We start from the raw sequence: 23,083 nt of genomic DNA, 5'->3' as shown, positions 1-23,083 counted from the left end.
GCTGATAGCTTGCAGAATACTGATGTTGTGCTGAAAGTTATCTGTTAGCATTCTGAATCAGTCAAGGACGGCATTTATAATATGCCTCAGGAGCTCTGTAATAACAAGGGAATGAAGTCATGTTGTGAATGGAAAATAAAGACAATTAATTGGTCTAAAACTCAGTTGGTGTGTTATTCAGAAAGTGTTTGAGTTGAAAACACTGAGGATTTTATTGTTTAGGAAATTAGATCAATTACTTTATCTTTCTGTGCTCGCTTTCAGACACCTGGCAGGTCTCAAGTGTACTAATCTATAACTGGTACTACTTTCTATTCAGGTTTTATTTGGGAGAAGTCAGAGAGGTTATTAGGGCGGGTCTTGTGCTTTTAATTCCTCCAGATTACTTTCCATACAACGTTGGAGAACACACAGTCTTTATAATACATCACAATTACATCACCCCTCTGTACACTCTGTAAATTGAATGTGAAGTCTGCTGTTGGTGTGTTTATCAAAAGGCCTCTGCCAGAGATTCTACCCTGCACCCCTAACATGGAGTATCTGCTTATTACGCACCCTATGGCAGAATATATGATGTTTCACAATTCAGTGCTTGTTCTTTTCTGCTCCTTTAAATTGGATGTTGATTAAGAGAATAATGATGCGGGACTGATGTTAGAAGAGCATGTAGAGTTCTGCTTCTACAGGAAGAGAAATTAATCTTCTTTAACAACTTTAACCCACGTTTTCCCGAGAGAGAGAGACTGGGTGGGATAAGCATGTGGATATTTGAAGGATGCTCATAGATCTCGTGGCTACTGAGCCTTTGCTTTCACACTCTCCCCCATCTGCAGCATGAAGTTACTTTTACAATAAATTACTTAAAACATAAATGAAATATTTGACTGTGCAAATCTGTCTGCTGATATTCAGCTGTTTACTGCAGGGTGAAAAAGCAGTGTTGAAGTTTTAGTGCTGTTGCTTTGAGGGAGCGATTTTAATTCCTACTTTCTGTTGCCTCCTAGTGGAGAGTTAGTAGACCGTTCTCTTATCCCTTAGGGTGATGAAAGAGGCTTATGTGCCTGACAGGGTCGTGAGTGCAACTGCTTTATGCTGCATGTCCTATAAGCTACTGGCAGTAAGCATATAAAGGGCAAACATTGGAGTTGTAACTGCTATCTTAGCCCAAAGATGTTGATATTTGTTGCTCTTGTGTTCTTTGTGAATGAAAGAAGAACCAGTGGCCATTGTGTTTGCTTGGTAAGAGCAGTTCAACATCGTGTATTCTAAGCCTGGCTTAGTTGACTGTTAGCATTAGACCAGATGAAACATCTCTGACTGCTGATTGACAAAACAATTCTGCCAAAACACGTGACTTAGAGGCTGAACCGTGCCTGGTAAACCTCAATGAAGTAAGCATTGGCACAGTCCCTAAAAGCCTTCTTGAATGAGCATCATGTGAGCTGGTGTGTGCGTGTGTGTGTGCGTGTGTGTGTGTGTGTGTGTGTGTGTGTATGCGTGTGTGTATGTATTTATGATAGTTGCCAGTTCAACAGGATTTAGCATGTGTTGAAGAGATTTTTACATTCAAAATCACGTACTCAATGGAAGGGAATTTCATTGAGATGTTTTTTTAGACACGTGGATGCTAATGCATGTAAAATATCATGTTAGTGAGAACTTTTACGCACATCTGTTATATTTATGTGTTTGATTTTTCTTAATTGTTTTATTTGCTTCTATTTCTTTATTAGCATGGAGTGTGTAAGACATTAAAAACCACTGCTGACATACACGGATACACAGCGGAACACAGACACGAATGCTTCATACTAACTGAGTAAAAACCAACAATATACCAAAGTGTTGCTGTGTGGTGGAACTGATTTAGAGAAATCTAAGTCCAAGTTTGGAAGCAAACTCGGTACTACTTATCCAACAAGGCAGATTTTTGCAGATGAGAATATTCTCATAAATATGAACATGGCTATAATCATAACAGCAGATTCATAAGCTTACATAAACATAAGTTACGCAAATAAAATAAAATATCTTCCCAATCTCTTCTAAGTTTAGCCTATTCTGATTTCTTGTTGACAACAAATATCAACAAACTGCTGCTTCCTACTTTCTTTTATAAACTAAACATTTAAAAGTTAAACTAGAGCACCTTGCTGCTTCCTGTTTTTACTCAGTGCGCACTCATTGTTTAAAAGTAGCAGTCTTGAACACTTGACATGACGTCAGTTTCCTTTTTAAAAGCATCCTACACCTTTTGTGCTTCCTCTGACCAAAGTTTGAATTTAATTTTAAACGCTCTTTAATGAAAATAGCTGACTGAGAGAACAACTTTCACACCGATGAGTTTTGCTGTCAGTAGTAGCTCAATAGCTCGAATATATATCAAAGTGGGCGGTAGTCAACACTAAAAAAACCATTCTGTTACGCTGTGATCATTTTCACCACAGAGTAAAGTTACTTGGACATGTAATTGTACAAATAATCAAACAGGAGAAAAGTCACAAAGCTACATTGTTGACTGTAAAGTGGTAAATTTATTCTTATCAAAATTTGAGTGTCTGTCAAAATCTCAGACTGCACAGACAGATCTGCTCCTAAAATAGTACAAACAAGCAAATAGCTTTGCAGCTCTCTGCACTGGAACAGTCGCTCCACATTAGAATGAGTTAATTTGCATATAGTTAAGAACAAATCTTCCCATATTTATGTATCTTTATGTAAAGTACATCAAAAGCAAATAAAGATTTACATTCTGAAAGACTGCCTCTCTTTGAAATTAATTTTCCCAGCAGTCTCTGTTTTTGGGGAAAAAAAAGACAAGAACTGTAATTCCAACATCTCTAATTGTGAAAATGTGTTCATAGATGTTAGTTTTGATTCACAATGAAAATTTAATAAGAAATGTCAATTGTTAGTCATTTTTATCACCATTATCGTATCATTCATCCATCGTCTACACTGGCTTATGCCTGCAGGGTTGTGGGAATAATAATAATAATAATAATAATAATAATAATAATAATAATAATAATTTGATGCCACTGTAGATTTCTCCACCATTAGAGTTGATTTGAAATGCCACAATGAAAGCAGAACACCCCCCCTTTTGAATAAGGATTATTGTTTTTTCCCCTCTGAATTATTTTTCATATCTGCTAATCCTTGGCAGGATGCAGACCTTTTTGAAAATTAGGTGCAACACAGCTGTGTGCTGATGGAGGGAGAGAGAGCTCTGCAGGAGTTAACGGTAATGCTCTGACAGGGGCCTAGAGAAAGGTAAATCGGTTTGTGTAGTGGGGATTAAGGGCACTGTAACACAACTGAGAGGGGATAAAAAAAAAACACTTATTAGAGCTGACATTTTGATCACATAGACATTCTGAGACTGGACTGTCATGATAACCGTTTACTTTTAGAGCTCTTCAGTCTGAAGCCCCTTGATTTTTGTTGGAAATTTTTCCTATAATTTTTACCAGGAACCTAGACAGAATTGTTCTCAAATAATTTTCTGACTGCAATTGGAAGGTTTTGAAACGATGATTCCTCCTAAACTGCTCGTCTACCGCCGCACACACTGCGATGTTAACTTGGAGAACCTCCAGGAGACTTGGAGGCGGAAGAAGTCTTGCGGAGAGCTCTTTCAGAATGGCTATAGGGTGAGGCAGAGCCACCATGGCCAGGATGACAAGAGAGGGCAGACTGGATTTTACCATACACTTTGGTCCTGCATGCACATTCTCTCCAACTGGGGTAAGAGCCTGAGCACTGACGTATGTGCAATCTGGAGTTGTGGTTTTATTTAGTAGTCTGATAAATATTTAATAAAATGGTCAGACATTTTTGATTGTGCAGAATGGAAATTCTTATCACAGCAATTTACTTTGGTCCTAAAGATGTGCACACATTTCTCATGGGATTAGAACGGTTACAGCAAACAACAATGATGATTTGCTGGTCCTTCATGGAGTCCTTTTCCACATAGCACCCCTACTAACGTTTGTCATTGTGCGAGTACTTTCCCAGCCATGACTAAATCATTTTCTACCGTTTGTGTCTGTCCAAATCCTTCATTTTGAAGTTTTGTTTTATTCCTTAAAATTCTTTCTTTCTGTTGTACATTGTATTCTCACCCCCTTTCTGTATGTGTTTCTGTTTCAAACAGGTTTAAGATTTCTGAGAGCACTAAGACTGATTCAGTTCTCAGAAATATTACAGTTCCTAAATATTTTGAAAACAAGGTAAGGAAAAAAAAGAGCCTTTTTTATGTATTAAAACTTGAAACAATAATTTCAATTTTTACCACCTTAATGTTTATATCCAATAATCTTCATCTTAGATTGACTCAACTTTTGTACATATTTAAGGACTAATTGTACTCATTTCTCTGCATGCAAATATAACATTAAAGTTAAAAGCTACATATGTATTTAAAAGGTATTTTGCTTTTACATTAAGAATGTCTTTTCTCTTTGATTATTATTTATGCTAATTTTGATTGACCAGTTGGAAGTATGGACCCAGTTGTTGTTGTCAGGTGTTTCTCTATAATTTGTCTGTTTGTCTCCAAACCAGCAATTCCATCAAGCTGGTGAACTTGTGCTCCATCTTTATAAGCACGTGGCTCACGGCGGCTGGATTTATACATCTGGTAGGTAAACTTGGCAAAGTAGAAAAATTATGTTTGACATATAAGCAACATAAATTTTCACCAGCTGTTATTTTGAGGCCCTGTTTGGTAATTAATGTTCATTATAGCTGTGCAGAGATAAAATCAATATGTAAATAATGACAACGGCCCACAGCTGTTCTCCCCTATTTATCTGGTTTCAAATGCTGTCGAACACAAACAAGTCAAACAAAGAAATTGACATAATTTATTTAATTTGTCATAAACTATACAACAGCCTCGTTCAGCAACACATCATGCATTATAAAATATCACCACTAGGTGGTAGTCAAAGCTTGATATGATGAAAAAGACATATCCCAGCTGGCTGAATGTATTCAATTCTAAGAAATTCGTTTAGGAAGCTCTGATGAGTGTTATGTCTAATCATCTGCACTATTTCTGTTCCCATTTCCACTGTAGGTGGAAAACTCAGGGGATCCGTGGGAAAACTTTGAAAATTCCCAGTCGCTGTCTTATTGGGAATGCGTCTACTTGCTGATGGTGACGATGTCCACAGTGGGTTACGGGGACGTCTATGCAAAAACCACCCTGGGCCGCCTGTTCATGGTCTTCTTCATCCTTGGTGGTTTGGTAAAATCAAACTTTTCTTTCCTCCCTTCCCTCACTTTTATATCCTGCCTCAATATATTATTTAGACCTATTTGAAATCATGACTGTGATATGTTAACAAAGTATGTTTTTTAAATAATTTAATATCTGTTGCCTTTACCTGTACTTCTTATTTATCTGTCAGTGTCCTCGTGTTTAGCCTACTGTATCCTGTCTGCTCTAGGTATAGGTCCCGGTGTTTCTTTGTCTGCTCTCCTTATGTGTCCCTCCTATATCTGTTGGATTAAAGTGTATGCTTCTGTCTCATAATATTGTTATATTATTCTCTTATGAAAGCAGTTGCGGTTTCAGGACACCCCTCCTTCCGTGTCTACTCCCACATTTCCAACAAACACAGGGGCAGGGAGATGAGGCTCAGGCCAGCCTGACTGGTACCACAGCAACCCCCTCCCCTCCGCCCCCCTCACCTCTTTACAATCTAGCATCCTGTTGGGCTGCCACAAGGACATTAACGTAAACACAGGCATGCATGAATGCGCACACCTGTAAGCACTCATGAGCACTGGCACACAGCTGGAGGGCCTCTGGATTAAGGATTTACCCTAATCACAGTTAGTTTTTCTTTCTTTTTTTTTTCTGAACTTGGATCCTTGACGGTTTAAATATTACCTACACATGTGTGACGATATGTAGCTTCGTGCTCATGATGATAGATGGTGTGTTTTTCAGAGAGCTGAAAGCTCTGGAAGTCTTTATGTAAGCAACTTAGCGTGCCTTCTGTCAGCAGCAGTGGCTGAAAAATGATTCCAGTCTGGAGCAGTTTTAGAAACATAGATCAAATTAAGCCCCCTAACATTACTGCTTACTTTAGATGATCCAATTTGACATTTTGGTCTGATATCCAAATTCTGTTGTTCCTAAGCTTTGACCTGATTTCTCATGAAAAACCATACCTATCGGTTTTACTTGTAGCCTCCCTGATTTCAGTGGTCATTAATAATGACAGTATTGTGTTTATTCAGCCCAGTGATGACTTGCAATGTGTGTGCGAGAGAGAGTAGTTGCTGCAAAACACTTTTACTAATGCAAAATGAATGAAATGATTAGGACATGAAACTTTGTATACAGCCTTTATGAGTAATTAGTACAATAAGCACAGTTAACATAACACTCACCGCAGTGTACATTCTCTAGAGGAGTGGTTCTTAAACTGTGGTAAAAACGCCGGCGGTGGTACTTGGGCTGCTTTTGGTGCTTCCCAGAAGAAATTTTGATATTTGTAATTTGCGAGGCAAAACCGTCTGTGATCTGGAACTCCAACAGACAAAGAATGTGAGTTTTCCATGCACATTTTTCACTTCTTTAAGCTCTTCTCTAAATAACAATGCAGTGAAATAAATTATAAAGTCTGCTTCAGTATATTGCTGATTCAGTATTAAACTGAAGCAGACAGAAGTTTAATAGGACCAAGTGCCGGTGGCTGTTTGTGCTGGGAACAAGTCCAAGCACAGTCTAGCCGTTTTCCAACTTAAAAATTCTATTTTTTTTTTATCAATATACTCGGTGACCAGCGTGACTGCTATTAGCAATGGAAGCCAAAAAGTGTGCATTTTTCTAAATTTGTAATTTGAAAGACTAACTACATGTTCGGTAACAGAGGATGAATAGTATTATATTGGAGAACAATTTGAAGACATACAAATAAAGGTGTTTATTAATTCAGAGCAGCCATGTTACATTCTAATGTCAGCGATGATGTGAAACAAACTGACTGAAGCCTTAAGAGTATGACATGGTGAAGGAGTGAAATGTTTAGTCCGTGCTGATGATGTCTAACTCTCAGCCTGAATACCCTTTAATTACCCAGGATGTGTAAATTTCTGCTGTCATCCCTTCATTATTAAAAACCTAACATTTCTGTTCTTCCTTTGACTTAATTCGTATCCTAAAAATTGCTAACTTTGAATCTTTAAGATACAATAACAACTTCCACTCCAAAGAGTGCTGTGGGTAGTTTTTTTTTTTTTTTTTACATTTACATTTCTGAATGTCCAGTCAGTAATCACAGCCAGTAAAACTTAAAGTTGTCTGAGCTGATCAGCCTAATTCTGATGCATGTCCCTCTCCTAATAGTTTTATGGTAGATATTTAAGCTTTTACTGATAAATGAGCAACAATGACTGACCTAGTGATGACATTAATACCAAATACAACCCTGATCCCTTTCGAAGCTGCGTAACTTTGCAAAATGCATCCAGCTCATTCTCTAGCCCAACAAATGAGTCTTGATGTGTTTTGCAGCTGTGAACCATCAGGTGGGCCTTTTCAAATCAACCTGCCAGATCATCTGTGTTTGTTGGACAAAACATGGCACATAGGTTTCAGTTTAAAATTTCTGCCACCCAGAGAAAGGTTTTTGGTGCCATCACAGACTGACAATTATTCAGCTGTGACAAAATTTGTGTCTGAAGAATCGTAACATAGTGGGGCTTAAAACATGAAATGCAATAAAATCTTTTTTTTTCAATATGAAGACATTTTGCCCATATATATGAATCTTAGCGGATCTCTCCAGATAACAAGCAAGCAAAACATTTCCCATCAAAAAAACCAAATAAAAACCAAAAAAAAACAACTAATTGGATTCACATTCTCCATTACCCACTCTTTGGGATAGTAGTCTCTTTTTTAGTCTCTTCTTCTGTCTTCTATCTCCTCCTTAGGCCATGTTTGCCAGCTACGTCCCTGAAATCATAGAGTTAATAGGAAACCGCAAGAAATATGGTGGTTCCTATAGTGCGGTTAATGGGAGAAAGTAAGTATTCCAGATGGTTCTGCTGTTTTTAAGTGTGCGGTAGAACCCTCTCTGCATGCCTTTTTTTTCTTTTTTTTTTCTGTTCCATGCATGTAGGCCATGTTTGCTCGCTACGTGCCAGAAATTGCTGCTCTCATCCTTAATCGGAAGAAATACGGAGGGAGTTATAACTCAACACGAGGCAGAAAGTAAGTTGAAATCCAGACAAGGTGTGGTTGTGTGACTAAAGTGCACCCCCTGTTTTAAGTTTATAGGATATCAGGGGCTGGTTAACGTGACATTTTATGTTCATAAAGTTTTAGTGCAATAGTAAGATAAAGTTAGATTAAGTCACACTGCGTGACTGGAGACCTTGGCCATCAGGACACACATGTTCATGCCCCCTCACTCTTGCTTTCACTCTTTCACTTTTTTTCTGCCTACCTTTTTTTTCTGAATCTACTTCTCTCTTTCCTTCATTCAACACTTTCCTTAAGTCATCCGTGTGCTGTTTATTTTTCTTGTTTTTGTCCACCTCAACACACCTTGTGTTGCGCTATAATTTAATTTGGACAATAGAGCTTTCATGACTACTAAACGCTTTAGTCTTGCAACATGCTGACCTGTGGTGCTTCTCTGCAATACAAATGTCCAATGCATCCATGAAGGGGTTCAGTTTAAAAAACATAAAATAAAATAAAATCAAGCAAAGAGTCATGAAATCCCTACTATCCACTTTTCAAGGATTTTCCCACAAGAGCATAGAAAGACTGAAACATCTGCAAGTGCATTATTATTGGTGGTCTTTTCAAGCATCATCAATCTCAATGACCATTGCAGGATATAAGTTCTTCTACTTTATATTTTATTTTATTTTAGTTTAGTTTTTTTTTATTTTATTTTGCCTGAGTTAGTTCTGCATGCCTTAATCCTCTCCTCAGCTGCATCATACCTGGGATGTTCTTTACGACCTGCCGTCTCGTCGCTTTTTCATTACCTCCAAACCCGATGAAAAAGCCCTAATCGCCGTCGTTTGTCTCTGCTGTAGCACATTGCATCATCCGTGCTTGACATTATTCTGGCCCTGATCTTCAGTCAGCTCCCACACCCTTGAATGCTGGATGCCTCGCTCCCATTGGAGGCTCTCAATTGCTTTTTGCTTGCTTTTTTTTGTTTTTGCCTGCTCGGTCCTCGGTTCTCGTGTGTGTCTGTGTGCTGTCGACGTTTTGTCTCTTGTATTTTGCCGTGCATGTGGATTTGACTGTAAAGTCTGTGTGACTCTTTGGTCAGTTTACTATTTGTACAAGAGTGCCACAATGCTTATTGCACATTACTCCTCTTTTCCCTTTGTGGCTCAAACCTTAAGCCCCATCACACTACTGGGTATCTGCCTTTCATTTCAGTGGCATTTGTAGCACACACAGTTTAATCACCAGGACATGCACAATTTTTTCCACAACAAACACTTTGCTGCTTTCATACATCATGCATATTTGCACCTCTGCAACAGAAATTTAGATTTAATTCAATCATAGCTTTAACTATCTGCTCAGGCCACCGTATTCTGTCTGCACTAATGAAAATTCAGTCACCTTACCATGTTAGTTGCTCTTTTTTAAGGGATTTTATATCACTAGTGACCTTTGTTCAACAGTAGCTGAACAGGAGTAATGGCAAGGGAAAGACATGCAGTAAATAATCGGGGACTGGAATTGAACCGGGAACAACTTTGTCGAAACTACAGAGGCTCACTGATAGACGGTGCGCCTCCTCTATCAGTGAGCCATGTGGCCCCCCAGCATGTTAGACGTGTGCCACGCTTTCTGAGTAATTCCACTAGTACTTATCTGACCACTTGGGGGCACTCTTAAAGCATTACATTTTATGCCCAGGTGTTCATTTGATTGTTTGCTATGAAGAAATAACTGAAAGGAGATGGTGATGTCATGGCAAAAAGTAATTTAGACCGATACGACACGTTTTTAGCACGCCAGCGAAAAATGTATATTTTAAACAGCATGCTGTGTGTGTCCAGAGCAGACAGATAGTTCTCTTCTTTTTCTCTCTTTTCTGCTAATTTTTCATGGTAACATCTTGCCTTTTCTCTCTTTCTTTCACTCCTCTCCATTGTTGCTCCCATCAATTTCAGTCACTCTTCTCAGTGGTGGACAATCTGTAGAGTCAGCAGAACAGTGAGGCTTTAAGGGAGGGGGGAAAAAAAGCCTTTGTTCTGCAACGTCCGCCTGTCACTGAGATAAGATTGATGAAATGTTGTTTAGCCAGAGACTTCAGCCCTCACTCGCAGAAGGGTGCTGAGTGAAGCCCTTGTCAAAACCGAGGATCATTTCTCCCTCTCACTTTATTTTTCTCCTGCTGCACTACTTTCCGTCACCCCCTTTGGTCAGACACATGGTAACAATCACAAGATACCCGCAAAACACGCAAACTCCGAGGAGCCTTGGAGTTTTGCAGAACAAATTTAGATAAGTTTAGGAACAGACTATTATCAAAAATTGGTTTGTCATGTGGCTTTCTGGTAGTGCCTAGATTTTCATACATTACCATACAGCAGCTGTCAACACATGAAAAGAAAACTGGAAATGAGATTAGGAGATTATTGGAACTGACTGATTATGGAGCTTTCATTCAATGAGATCATGATACATTCTAAATTATTCCAAAAGCAACCAAGGTTTCGGCTCTGCTGTCATTTAAAACAAACCTTTCAGGCTATTTGGAAGCTGGAATTACTCCTGATGTTAGATTTATGTTTAATGTTAGCTTTGGTGAAATTTCCTGCTGCACCGTAGCATACACCCATGAGCACACTGACAGCTCGTATGTTGATGTAGTAATGACAAGGGTTATGTTCTGTTGGAGTCCACTGTACTTTGGGCTCTGTGGTTTCCATTATGAGACTGTGGTTTCCATTAGTCCAGGCTTCAGCCGACGGTTTGGCAAGGAAACTGATTTCAATCCTGGCTGAACCTTGTCAGAGACCTTTAGGAGGGAAAAAAAAAAGGGTTATCCATTTGAATTGTGCAGACTGAGACATATTCACTCTGGACAAAAAGAGAAAGGCGTTACATCCTAAAGTACATAGCTTTTGCCCGTCAGAGAAGATGTAGTATTACCTATTGCTGTCATAGTTTCCTCAAAGCGGGTTGAAAACTTAACATTGAGCTAAAGTTGAAAATGACACATCTTTATGGCAGGCTTTACATACATTTTCATCACTGATTTAAGGATTAGAGCAGTAGCAATTAAGTGGCCTCTGTTGCTGATGTTTGAGCTCTGTGTTTGTTCATTTCATGTTCTTTGTTTCCTCCAAGGACATCCCGGGATGTTGTCTATGTGCATGCTTTGTGTGCATGTGCAATTATATACCCTGTTGCATTTAATATTTTTGTGCTGCTTGTATTTATTTATTTATTTTTTGCTTTGTTTTAAGTTTCTGGATTTTTATGTTTTATCGTAAAGAACTGTGTCAATAATGTGTTTTCTTTTTTGTTTTTTTTTTTGTTTTATTTATTTTTGTTTTTTAGATGCAGTGCCTTAAAAAAGTATTCATACTTCTACAACTTTATTACATTACAATTGCTTTCTGTGGTGTATTATTGGGGGATCTTTTTAGGTCGACCAACGAAAAGCAGTCCAAATTAAAAACTGTGATTTATATTCGTCATACTTTGTTAAACTGTGACAAAGGTTCTCGTTTTACAGCAATTACAGCTTGAGTGTGGTATTCTGTGGACATCTAGAGACTAAACTCTTTGCCCCTTCTTCATCCCAAATCACTTAAGCTTATATCTGGAGGTGGAGAGAGTCTGCAAAAGTCTATTTTCACATTTCACTACAAATTCTGAGACAGATTTGTTTCTGTACTTTGAATGGATCAGTGTGCCAGATTAACATATTGTACTCTAAACCAATTCATGGCTGTGTTTTTAGTGTTTAGAGCGATGTGCTTTTCTGGTTTTGCAACACACCAAATGCTTTGGCTGTAGATATAAAAAAGTTTAATTGTGGTCACTTTTAATCAGTACAACTTCTTCCATATGTTTGTGGTAACAGGACTTAAAGATTTCTTTCAGCAATGTTTTTTTTTTCCCTCAATATTCTTCCATATGACCTGGATTTTTGTAAAATGGCTTACCTAATACTGGAGATGGTTGATGTTCAAGCATTTCTAGGACTTTCTCCCTAAACTGTCTGTTGTGTTTCTTAGTCTTATGATAATATTTGTTTACTGACCTTCTCTTATGTCTTCACAAAACAAACTGAGAATGTGTTTGGATGAAAGAAAACCTAGGTGGGCTCTATTTTCTCATTAGGTGACATGTGGAGGAAATTTGTTGCACTGGATTCTGTTTATGGGCATCAGAAGAAAGGGGACTGAATACGAATGACTGCCGTTTAGATTTTTAACCATATCAATAAAATACCTTGAGGTTTGTATTTGTAATGTGACAAGATGTAAAAAAAAGTTCATGAATACTTTTGCAAGGCACTTTAGATTCAGCAAAATTGCAAATTACATGTCAACTAGATGGGAGTAAAGTTGTTTTTGATCAGACAATATACATTGCTGACTTTTAGCGAGTGCAGATTGCAAATAACCCAAAAATGTTGTTATATTTGAACCCATCTTTTGAAGAAAGGAAGGTGAAAAATACAACACTATTCATGACTTCGGTCAAGTAAATATTTCTCTCTTAAGACTAAATGTTGGTTTGATTGTGGGAAAAATATTTTTAAATGCGGAGAAATAATGTTTAATTTATCAATAAATAATAGTCGTGGAAAAACAGCAGCAAATGCTTTTGTTTATATGTAAATTCATTCTTTCTGGATGTGGCCTTTACAGCAATTTAATCTTGACCCATTTCATTTCAGCTGTGTATTTGGCACTTCTAATCTTATGCTCAACCAAATAGCTTTTCTATACAGTTTTTCCTGTATAGTTTTTCTGAACTACTACAGGTGCTTCTCAAATAAGGGAACACTACCTATTTTTTATTTTTAACTTTTTAAGAAATGAGAAACATCTTGTGCCAGATAGAGGAAGCGTCTCGCAGACATCTCAGCTCATCAGCTAGTGAGACCACACAATTGCGTTTTAGCTCTGCTTTGGCCAAACATTTGATCACGACTACTCATTAGTTTCTGGTAAAGGTCGGGGGCAACATCTGTTAAAAGCATTTTGTCCCACAACATCCCAGAACTGTCATTCTCTTAATATGGCTGTCGCATTGCTTTGCCAAGTCTGCTGCAGTTCAGTCCTGCCAAGGCCATATGTTTCAGTGCAGAAGACCTAGTGATCTTGACTATGGTTTTCATCTAACACCACTAAATATATTTTCCTTTGAACAAGCCAGATTGAGCCAGACTTCAGTAATGTTCTGTACAGTTTTAAGTCTTGACTTTAATGGTTAATATCTTCACCAGAGCTTCCTTTTTGTGCATAAGAGCATTATGGTAGATTAAAAGGTGATAAGATTTCACGCAGTGCAAAAATATGACCACAAAATGGCTTTTGTGAATTTTATTTTGGAAACAATTGTGTTAATACAGATCATCATATCTTTCCAACATATTCTGAATAAAATGCACTTTAACTGAACAGATTCAACTGTTTTCTGGCACATCAAGTATTGAAAAAGACCATGGACATGACACAGGCTGCTGTACAGCTCTTCATAGGATACGCATTGCTGAGAGTGTTGCATTTTGTTGCTCAGAGCCATTCACTCTGTTATATGTTTTTTTTTTTCAAAATGTATTTTTAGTTATGTAGTACAATTTGTCCAAGAAAAAAATATATGTTGGAATGAAAAAGGCTGTGTTGTCCATAGCCCTCTTCAGGAGACCCCACATATTCTCTGTCAAATTTAGTTCAGGCGCATACCCAGCCTACTAAAAATCTTTAATTGTCTTGTCGCCAAACAATTCTAACGTGGCTTATGATGTATGCATGGAGACAATAAAGCTTCTGGGTCAGAAGTAAATGTTATTTTATTGGTATTTCGAAGTATTAATAATTTCATCTCTCTTGGGAAAACCCCAATTTCAATAATAATATTAATAATAATAATAATAATAATAATAATAATAATAATAATAATAATAATAATAATAAAGTAAACCAAAAAAATGATGCCACCATTCCCATATTTTACTGTGGAAGTCATGTTCATTTGTTGATACTCACTGTTGTTGTTTTTGCTGAAGTTACATTTTGCAATCCTGGCCCAAAGGTTTTGGTTTGGTTTCATCAGATCATAACATGTTTTTCGACAAGCTTTCCAGGCATTTTTGCAATGGTTGTTTTGCTTTGAGAGAAAAGTAAACTCTATTTATCCTAGATCTGTGGAGAATACAGTAGGTGGTTGCCACATTGACATTTAGTGTTGCTGTCTGCCTCTTGGCAGTCTCCTAACCAATTACTTTTTGCCATGCTAACATTGTCTCGTATTTTCTATATTTATTCACGATTTTCCCTGTTGTGCCGTGGTGGAATTTTTTTGTATCCTCATACAGAGAGGTCTCTTTAATCTTTTGCAACTTGTCTGCAAACTATGGGTTTAAGCCGAGGTTGCTCTTGTATAATAAAATCGAAAATCCAAGTAGGACAGCTGACCTTTATTTCAAGTTAATCAGATTCAGCATAATTGATGATAGGTGTAAACTCAAGAATACTGCTTAAAATAACCAGAAGGTGTTCTGACAAAATATTAGTTGAAGGCTGGTCCTCTCCTATGCAGCAAGACTTTAGAAAAAATATATTTTAATTGACTTACAGTGTCATTTTGGAACAAAAAAAACAAAATGAAACCATAACATATGCTATCTCTAAAATGCAACCCTCCCAGCAAATGATTTTCTTAAATGTTAAAATTATTCCTCCCAACTTGGCATGGCTGGAGATCAGATTGCTATGGTGTCAGATGTGTAAAATTGTGATGCTGGAACTCCAAAGCGCCAGTCACAATCGCTATAGTGCAGGAGTATAAAAAGTCGTTTACCTCCAGTTGGAGCGATATCTCTACAGAAGTAGTAATCACCAAAACTTCCAGAAGTGTGTTCAAAATACTTACAGCTTTACTCTTAAAAAATATGCTGAGTTGTTGAGTGAGAAAGGCATGGTTTTTACTAAGCAAAATAATTTAATCAACAGGAACTGCTACACATTGCAGGTTAGATATGTGGCACAAAAAAAAGTAATTGTCTGAAGCACCACATGGTCAAACATAACAATTAATATTTCAATTTATTTTTAAAGCAGTTAAAAATTTTCACTTGATCACAGGGTACTCAGAGGTAAAACAGGAACGTATCCTTAACCCTAAGAACCATCTTAAGCAACTCCTGTCTCCCTTTAGGCTGTAATCAGCTCTGAGCGTTTTCTGTCAGATTCCCCAGTCATAATGCTGAAAGTTGCCAAGGAGCTGTCAAATACTCTGTGGTCCTGTTTAGAGTCTGTGTCAGTCACAGGCCTCTGAATCATTTTGAGAGTTTTAGTAATGCTCTGTATAAAAGCACAGAGTTATTGATGTATATGTCTTTGTCAAAATCATTTCTGCTCACAAAGGGCTGGTTTGGCTGAAGGGACAGTTTTTATATTGAGAACGGATGACAGTCCAAGCATTCTGGGATGTGTGATTATATCTTAGATTTTCTGTAGTGGTGCAGAGTTAAGTATTTGATTGCACTGAATTTAACTTCTTCCATTAAATGGGGAGGGGAGGAATTCACTCATATGGCAAAAAAGATATAATTCAGTTACTGGTTTGCTTTGAAAATGCATTACTTAACATTGAGGTTGAGGCTTTTTTTTCACTTTCTATTTGAGCTAATGTTGTACTGCTTTGGTTTGTCTGATTTTCTTTGGGAGACATGCCAGTGTCTGCAGTGATTTATGCTGGCCACTCAAGATGTGTTCCCCCCTTTCAGGCACATTGTGGTCTGTGGTCATATTACCCTCGAAAGTGTCTCCAACTTCCTCAAAGACTTCCTACACAAGGACAGGGATGATGTCAATGTAGAAATTGTTTTTCTCCATAAGTAAGTTCATCTTTTCCTTCTTCAAATATGTAGGGTAGTGCAGAATGTTATGCTTTATAGAAGGTTCCTCACATTTTCTAATCCTTTTCATTGTGTTCTTTGTATGATAGTATTTCCCCTAATCTTGAGCTGGAAGCCTTGTTCAAACGCCATTTTACTCAAGTCGAGTTCTACCAGGGATCGGTTCTCAACCCTCATGATTTGGCCCGAGTAAAGGTATCATTCCTGACCAAACCCCTCAAAATCCAAACAACACTCAGACAGCCACGATCAAAATTACTTTTAAATCGAGTTTTTGAAAATAGAGAGCATTCATTCTGTTTGAAAAAGACCATTTTGCGAAAAAATAATAACATGCTTTCAAAAACAGTTGGTGGTAAAAACAAAAGACTGGATAAAATATGTATTCTTTTTGCCATTATTGTGTTCTAAAACCATTTGCTTATTTGGTTCTTCCCACAAAGATCGAGTCAGCGGATGCCTGTCTGATTTTGGCCAACAAGTATTGTGCAGATCCTGATGCTGAAGACGCTTCTAACATTATGAGGTATAATGTCCTGTGGAAAGTGAAATCGGTACAAAATAATTTGTTTATATGTTACATTTCGATGGTGAATCTCTGCGGTTGTTCTTCAAGGGTCATATCCATCAAGAACTATCATCCCAAGATCAGAATAATAACACAGATGCTACAGTATCACAACAAGGTAAGTGTTAAAGCACTTATCAGTAGGTAAGATTTCACTGTGTTTCTCTTGAGCTCCATAGCACATTAAAATCATGACAATGATACCTTTTCAGCAATGGTTATTTAAAAACTATTTGCTAATTTTAAAGCAGTAGGAGCAAAGTAGTGTTTTGAAAACAACTTAAGCACTTACTGATCTGATGAATGGCTAAGTTCAAGAGTATTTTCACATACTGTTTGTGCTACAGCAGAGTATAGTATGAGTTTAAAGGAGTGCACTGGTGCAATTAATCTTGATTATCACATTAAGTAGCGATATTTATCAGTTTCGCTCAAATAAATTTACATGACAGAACCAAACCAAGTATGCGCTATAACAGCGAACATTTTCTGTGTGGCTGGCAGACAAACCCGGTGCTTTATGACACTTACTAGACTGGAGTATCAGTGTAATTGTGAGGGCAGAAACAAGTGAAATGAGAAATATGTAAAAATAATAATAATAATAATAATCTGGGTTTTTGTTTTTTACATTAAAATTAATATGTTGTACTATCAGCCCAAGGATAATCTTATATTTTGTAATTTTCTTTAGCTATTTACATAAAATACAAAACATTGCACCTTTAGAATGATGTATTTGATTGATTTAATGTTAATTGTATATTCAATGAGGACAAATTATCAATAAAAAAATATATATTTTATAGCTTGATTCTGCACTTGTAATAGAAATTCAGACTTTGTGCTGTTTTGAGTTGGCTGACCAGCTGCTGGTTGTCCCATGTGTGCTTTGTATTTTCAAATTTGTAAGACATTTAGATATAGTGAGAGCCCTTTAAATAATCTTGGGCATTTGCTACGGCCAGCTAAACTGGTTATGTTTGTATAAAATGGCAGTTTTCTAGCTGTCGGTTGAGTCAAACATTAAATGGATCGTATAAACGTCCAGATTGTATCAGCTGTTTGCCAAAACGAACTGTTCCTCAAGCAGTGTCTGAACCAAACGTTTCTATGGTCTTCTTTGTTTTACGACCTTTCTGCCTCTCCTGCTCTGAAGGCCCATCTGCTGAACATTCCCAGCTGGAACTGGAAGGAAGGTGATGATGCTATATGCCTGGCTGAGCTGAAGGCTGGTTTCATTGCCCAGAGCTGTCTGGCCCAGGGCCTGTCGACCATGCTGGCCAATCTCTTCTCCATGAGATCCTTCATTGAGGTAACTCACAGGAACAGATTTACTCGCCTTGTCTGTCCATCTGAACACACCGAAGTGTCACAGATTTCATTCTCGGAACTCTGAAGATGGTTTTTGGACATGATTGAAGCTGAGGCTAACACAACCACTGTTTTATCTGGTGACGGATGGGCCAGGTCTGTGGGAATTTCACCATCCTTGCGCAGAGAAAGGCTTTCATTGCAGTGTTTACAGTCATTTTGGCATGTGTTGTTTTTGTGACAACTCATCTGGAATCTGTTCAGTGTTTCTTTGGCCCAACACTAAGGTGGTTGCTTCTATTGAAGACCTGTTTTCATGTCATAAAGATGATGGATCATCTAATAATGACCTGGCTGATGCTTTGCAGGAGAACATCTGCAGTCCACATTGGACAGATTTTGGAAGGGAAACAGTTCTGCTTTTTTTCTTCCCATATTTTTTTTTAATCCACATATGGGGTTTCCATGCCTTTTCTTCTCAGATTGAGGAGGACACATGGCAGAAGTATTACCTAGAAGGAGTGGCTAATGAGATGTACACAGAGTATTTGTCCAGTGCCTTCGTAGGCCTCTCCTTCCCCACTGTGTGCGAGTGAGTATCACTCTTTGCAAAAAGTTGTGTTTTCTAAAAAATCTAAATAACAACAGACGTGTAATGCTCAAAAGCATCAAGTGCTTTTGTATATTTCTTCTCTAATCCAGTGTTTTTGTTTTCCAGGCTGTGCTATGTCAAGTTGAAGCTGTTGCTTATTGCCATTGAATTCAAGTCTGAGCAGAGAGAGAGCAGGTTTGTGAAGTGAATGTTTCTGTCACAACTGTGTGGTAACGGTAAACTTCTTAGGGGTTTGTTTCCAGCAGTAATCATTGGATTGTCTTGTAGTAGATGTGTCCTCAGACTTAATGAAACCGATTTTGAAATAGTCGTGTTCTGGTTGGAAATGGCATCTCTCAATAGACAATAAAAACACAAATAGGAGTAGGAAATCTGAAATACATTTACTGCTTTTCATTTACATATCATGAAAAAAATATGTCAAAAACAACTCTGAGGGTATTATGTATTTTTGTTATATATTTTCCAGGTGTATTGGGATTTTATAGCACAATCGAGTAAATAAGCTACCTTCAGTTGTTATAAAAATGCTGTATAGCATAACGTAAAACACATCAAGCATAACTCAAAAGAAATTTAACTCCTTGAAAATTGGCCTCTGTCCTTTTAAGAAGCCCCTACTCTTTCCGACCTTTAGCTGTCTTCATAATATTGTTCCTCTTTAGGTCGTTGGCAACCATTCATAGAGTGTTAGACTGACAATTAGATTACATGACAATCTCAGTAGACTTGCAGTTTTACCAGGTGTTTGCCAATTGTCGCTGTTGCTAGTCTAGCGGAACTGAGTGGGAAGGCACGCAGTGTGTGCTGTGGGTTGAAAGCTCAGCTGTAGTCTGGAGAACCAAGGAAGAGCTTTGTGGAAATAGGCGGCGCTTTGTGACAGAAAACATTTAGGCACCCGTAAATATCTGCCACGGGAGATTCAAGGATTCCTCAAATATGAAAGAATCAAAGCAGCCCACCAGGTATGTTTGCTATGAGTCGATAACATTATAACATGATATTAAGCTCAAAAATAGTTTGTTTTTACACAATAAACTCCTGTAATATGCCTTTTAATAATCAGTAGAAAAATCTTTATTCGCATTGCAGCAATGGAAACTTTGCTAACCAACTTTTTGCTTATTTCTACTGAGACATTGATTATTGATATTTGGTGATGAGCTCTTAAGGTTTTCCTCCCTCCACAAACTCTATTAGATTCAAGTCAGGACTCTGACGAGGCCACTAAAAAGATTAATTTAAACTGTTAGACACATGAAAATCTTTGAGCTTAATTGTATTGAGAAATAGTTTTAGACAACTAAGAAGTGGTTGCATTAAAACCTTCCTATTGTAATCAATACCATTTACAGATTTACATTGCAAGTACGCTGAGCAATCAAATTTCACATTGCGTTTCCCAAAGTTAACTGCATAGTGTTCCCTTTGAGTGTGTTTGATTACAGCCTACTCTGCCTTAGTGTTTACTACATGACAACATATAGTGGTTATTTTTTTTCTATTACCTCAATTGCCAAATCCTTCCCACCCCTCCCCATTTCGCCTATGTGAAATGTTTCTTTTTTCTGTGTGTGTTCTGACAAAGCTGCATGATAATGTCCATTTACAGAAATGCTCATTTTGACATTAGTGCTTCATTTTATACTAACATTTTATAACATGATGCTGTTTGCTCGTATTTCTTTCAAATTGATTCACTTTAAACAGATCCCCTTTACAGTGGCTTTCAAAGAACACACCCTTGTTAAAATGTATAGAATTGTGATTTTTTTTTTTTTTACCACGATTCATTATTCCACATCTTTGTTTTCTTCAGTTTGAGAAACAACCAATAAATCAACTAAAATACAAACAAACATGTTAGATGTAAAAATGTAAAGTAAAATATTAGTAAAATAAAAGCTTACAATAATCTGTATTCATGTGCATTTGTTTGATAGGAGTCCATCAGCATCCCATTCTGCAACCTTTGAAATACTTCATAGTCGGACGTCTTGTGAATCAATCATTTGTTGAGTTGGACGTACGCTTGGACTTACTGTAATGCTAAAAAAACTAAATTCATGTTCACCTGCAGCTGTCTGATAAAGTATTATATTTTTGGTTGAAAACTGACTGGTATTAAGACCAGTTTATAATTTCCACATTCTTGACTTGAACGTCACCTTCATCTGAGAACAAATAATCCCAGATCATGCCACTGGTATGATCTGGGATTATAAAAATAACACCTGTGCGGTGTTATTTTTGTGATGCACAGTGTTGTTTGGAATTGTGGCCCAGAAGTTAAAGTTTCTTTAACTTTTTTCAACCTGCCTGACCATTTTTTGGATCATATTTCTATCTGTTTTGGAGCGACTTGTATGTTCTTTTGATTCCTATTTGACCCTCTATAGTTAAATTGATTGTAATTGTTGGGAGCTGTGAACTCAAAAAAACTAAAACTAAAATCTACTTTAAAGATGTGTCACACATGTGCATCCAGTTTATTGAAGCTTTACTTTTTTACATTTCCCCTTTCACAGATTTGTGAAATGGGGTGTATAACATCATCATACTTTTTTTGATAGCCACTGTATATTGAGTGTAATGACATCATGGTCTTTTTTTTCTTAAGTATTCTCAGGCCTTTCCATGAACTGCCTACAAAATATGTCCTACTATGCAATTGTTAAAGAGAATCTATCTTTACAGAACCTTTTAATTTTTTTTAAAGTAATCATAAGGTCATTTTTAGGAGCAAAGACTTCAGCATCGGACCGGCGTCAAATGCTGCCATATAAGGGCTATTTAGTGAACATGCAGAGAATTATGTAGCAACAGTTACATTATCCTCTTCTTTTTATGTCATTGATAACTGTTTGATTTGAGATTTTTTCTTGTTGTTTGCAGAAGCCGAAAGCGGTATGCCCTCTACCTTATCTTACTTCCAAAGTTCCACCCAATCTCCACCACTTTAAAGCTTCTGACTTTGGGAGTTTCCCCCAAGGATATTTTTCCAAACACTTTCTCACAGGCCTCTTTTTTTCTGATTTTCTATGGTGTCCCTTGTGCTTAATGCACTAACTTCTTTGCAGGCAGAGAGAGAGGATAGATAAATTGGAAATGTTTGTAGAAGTGCTGTTTCTTTGTCTTTGCTGTTGTCGGTGTACCAAGGCCAAACTCTCACCCTCTTCATATCTACCTTGATTTTGGTCTTTTTTCAGTTTTGTCCTTAACCTTCTTAATTGATTTTCTTTTTTCTTCACCTTCAGTTTTTTTTTTTCTTCAGTGTTGCTCAGTTGAAACCCTTTATATGTGTGTTTTCTCAGAGAAGATCAGCATTCCACTCATTGGTGTTTTTATATCAGTGTCAGAGCAGTACTTTGTGGTTCTTCATCTCAGAATCAGTGATTTAGTTTATGTGCAAACATGTTGGATCAGATGTGGTGTTGATAAGCACTGATCTGCTTACGTCAACTTTTAGATAGACACATTGCTGTAGACAGTGGCTGACACAGCAGCATTTTTTTTTGCTTTCATGGATTTAACACCAATCTCACATCAACCTCTTATGCTGATAATGCCCCACTCTAGAAAAAGCATGGAGCTGTTGAATTTGGATAGCTGTAGATTGATCAAAACTAAACTTTAAATTCACAAGCACCACAATTCACTTTTGCATTCCATGACCCTGTCATATTCTGTGCGACATGTGTATCCATTTGTGAATGTTTGTGTGTCTGAGTATGCGTGACTACCTTGAGAGGATGATTTTTTATTTTTTTTGTGGGCGAATATGCATTTTGTTTTCTCCATGTGCGTCTCAGCCACCATGTACAGTCATGCTTGTACGTCTCTTGAGTAGATGTGCCTAAGTGAGGTCACTTCCTGTCAGTTTGGTGTTTGAGAAACAATCCAACTGCACAGAAGTTACTGCAACCGTCTGCATCTACGTACCTGTCCTTATACCTGTACTGCGGTGGCTATGCCTTTCTGTTTGATTCCTGTCCTCTTCATGCTGTTTGGTAACTGCATGCTCCAATACAGTCACATAAGATGTTTGATGCTTGCCTTGTTGCTCACAATGTGAGGTTTTGTAACTTTGACTTTCACCAGTTTATACCTGATTTCGCAAAGATGTCATGGATTGGTACGCCTATAAAATCTCAGATTTGGGCAGCAATGTTTGTGGAACTGTATTAGCTGAATTAATAGATGTACTTTTTACTACATAGCATGCCAGAGATACTGCCTGTCTACTCCTCTTGGGCCATCCCATACGAGGGACTGTATATAATAGTCATGGAAATAACAATTAGATCTGCATGACTGGTGCAATATGATCACGGATATGAGTAGAAAATATATGTATGTGTGTATATATATAGATATATATCTATATATAGATATATCTATATATAGATATATCTATATATAGATATATCTATATATAGATATATCTATATATCTATCTATATATAT

At 37.4% G+C, this 23,083-nt stretch overlaps 1 protein-coding gene across 1 annotated transcript in view; it reads left to right on the top strand.

Moving 5' to 3' along the window:
- kcnma1a (potassium large conductance calcium-activated channel, subfamily M, alpha member 1a) overlaps positions 1–23,083 on the top strand; it is a 157,346-nt gene that overhangs the window by 87,807 nt on the left and 46,456 nt on the right. The window contains exons 8-18 of the mRNA XM_014987291.2: positions 4,166–4,241; positions 4,576–4,651; positions 5,093–5,263; positions 7,966–8,057; positions 15,990–16,100; positions 16,211–16,316; positions 16,565–16,647; positions 16,738–16,807; positions 17,849–18,004; positions 18,486–18,595; positions 18,722–18,790. Coding sequence (XP_014842777.2) covers positions 4,166–4,241; positions 4,576–4,651; positions 5,093–5,263; positions 7,966–8,057; positions 15,990–16,100; positions 16,211–16,316; positions 16,565–16,647; positions 16,738–16,807; positions 17,849–18,004; positions 18,486–18,595; positions 18,722–18,790 — 1,120 coding nt within the window. The remainder of the gene's footprint in view (positions 1–4,165; positions 4,242–4,575; positions 4,652–5,092; positions 5,264–7,965; positions 8,058–15,989; positions 16,101–16,210; positions 16,317–16,564; positions 16,648–16,737; positions 16,808–17,848; positions 18,005–18,485; positions 18,596–18,721; positions 18,791–23,083) is intronic.

The sequence above is a fragment of the Poecilia mexicana genome, unplaced genomic scaffold (genome assembly GCF_051168715.1).
Source record: "Poecilia mexicana isolate PSO_F unplaced genomic scaffold, ASM5116871v1 scaffold_15, whole genome shotgun sequence".
NCBI classification, from domain to species: Eukaryota; Metazoa; Chordata; class Actinopteri; order Cyprinodontiformes; family Poeciliidae; genus Poecilia; species Poecilia mexicana.
The sequence above is the reverse complement of the archived record's forward strand: the minus strand, read 5'-3'. Positions and strand labels throughout refer to the sequence as shown.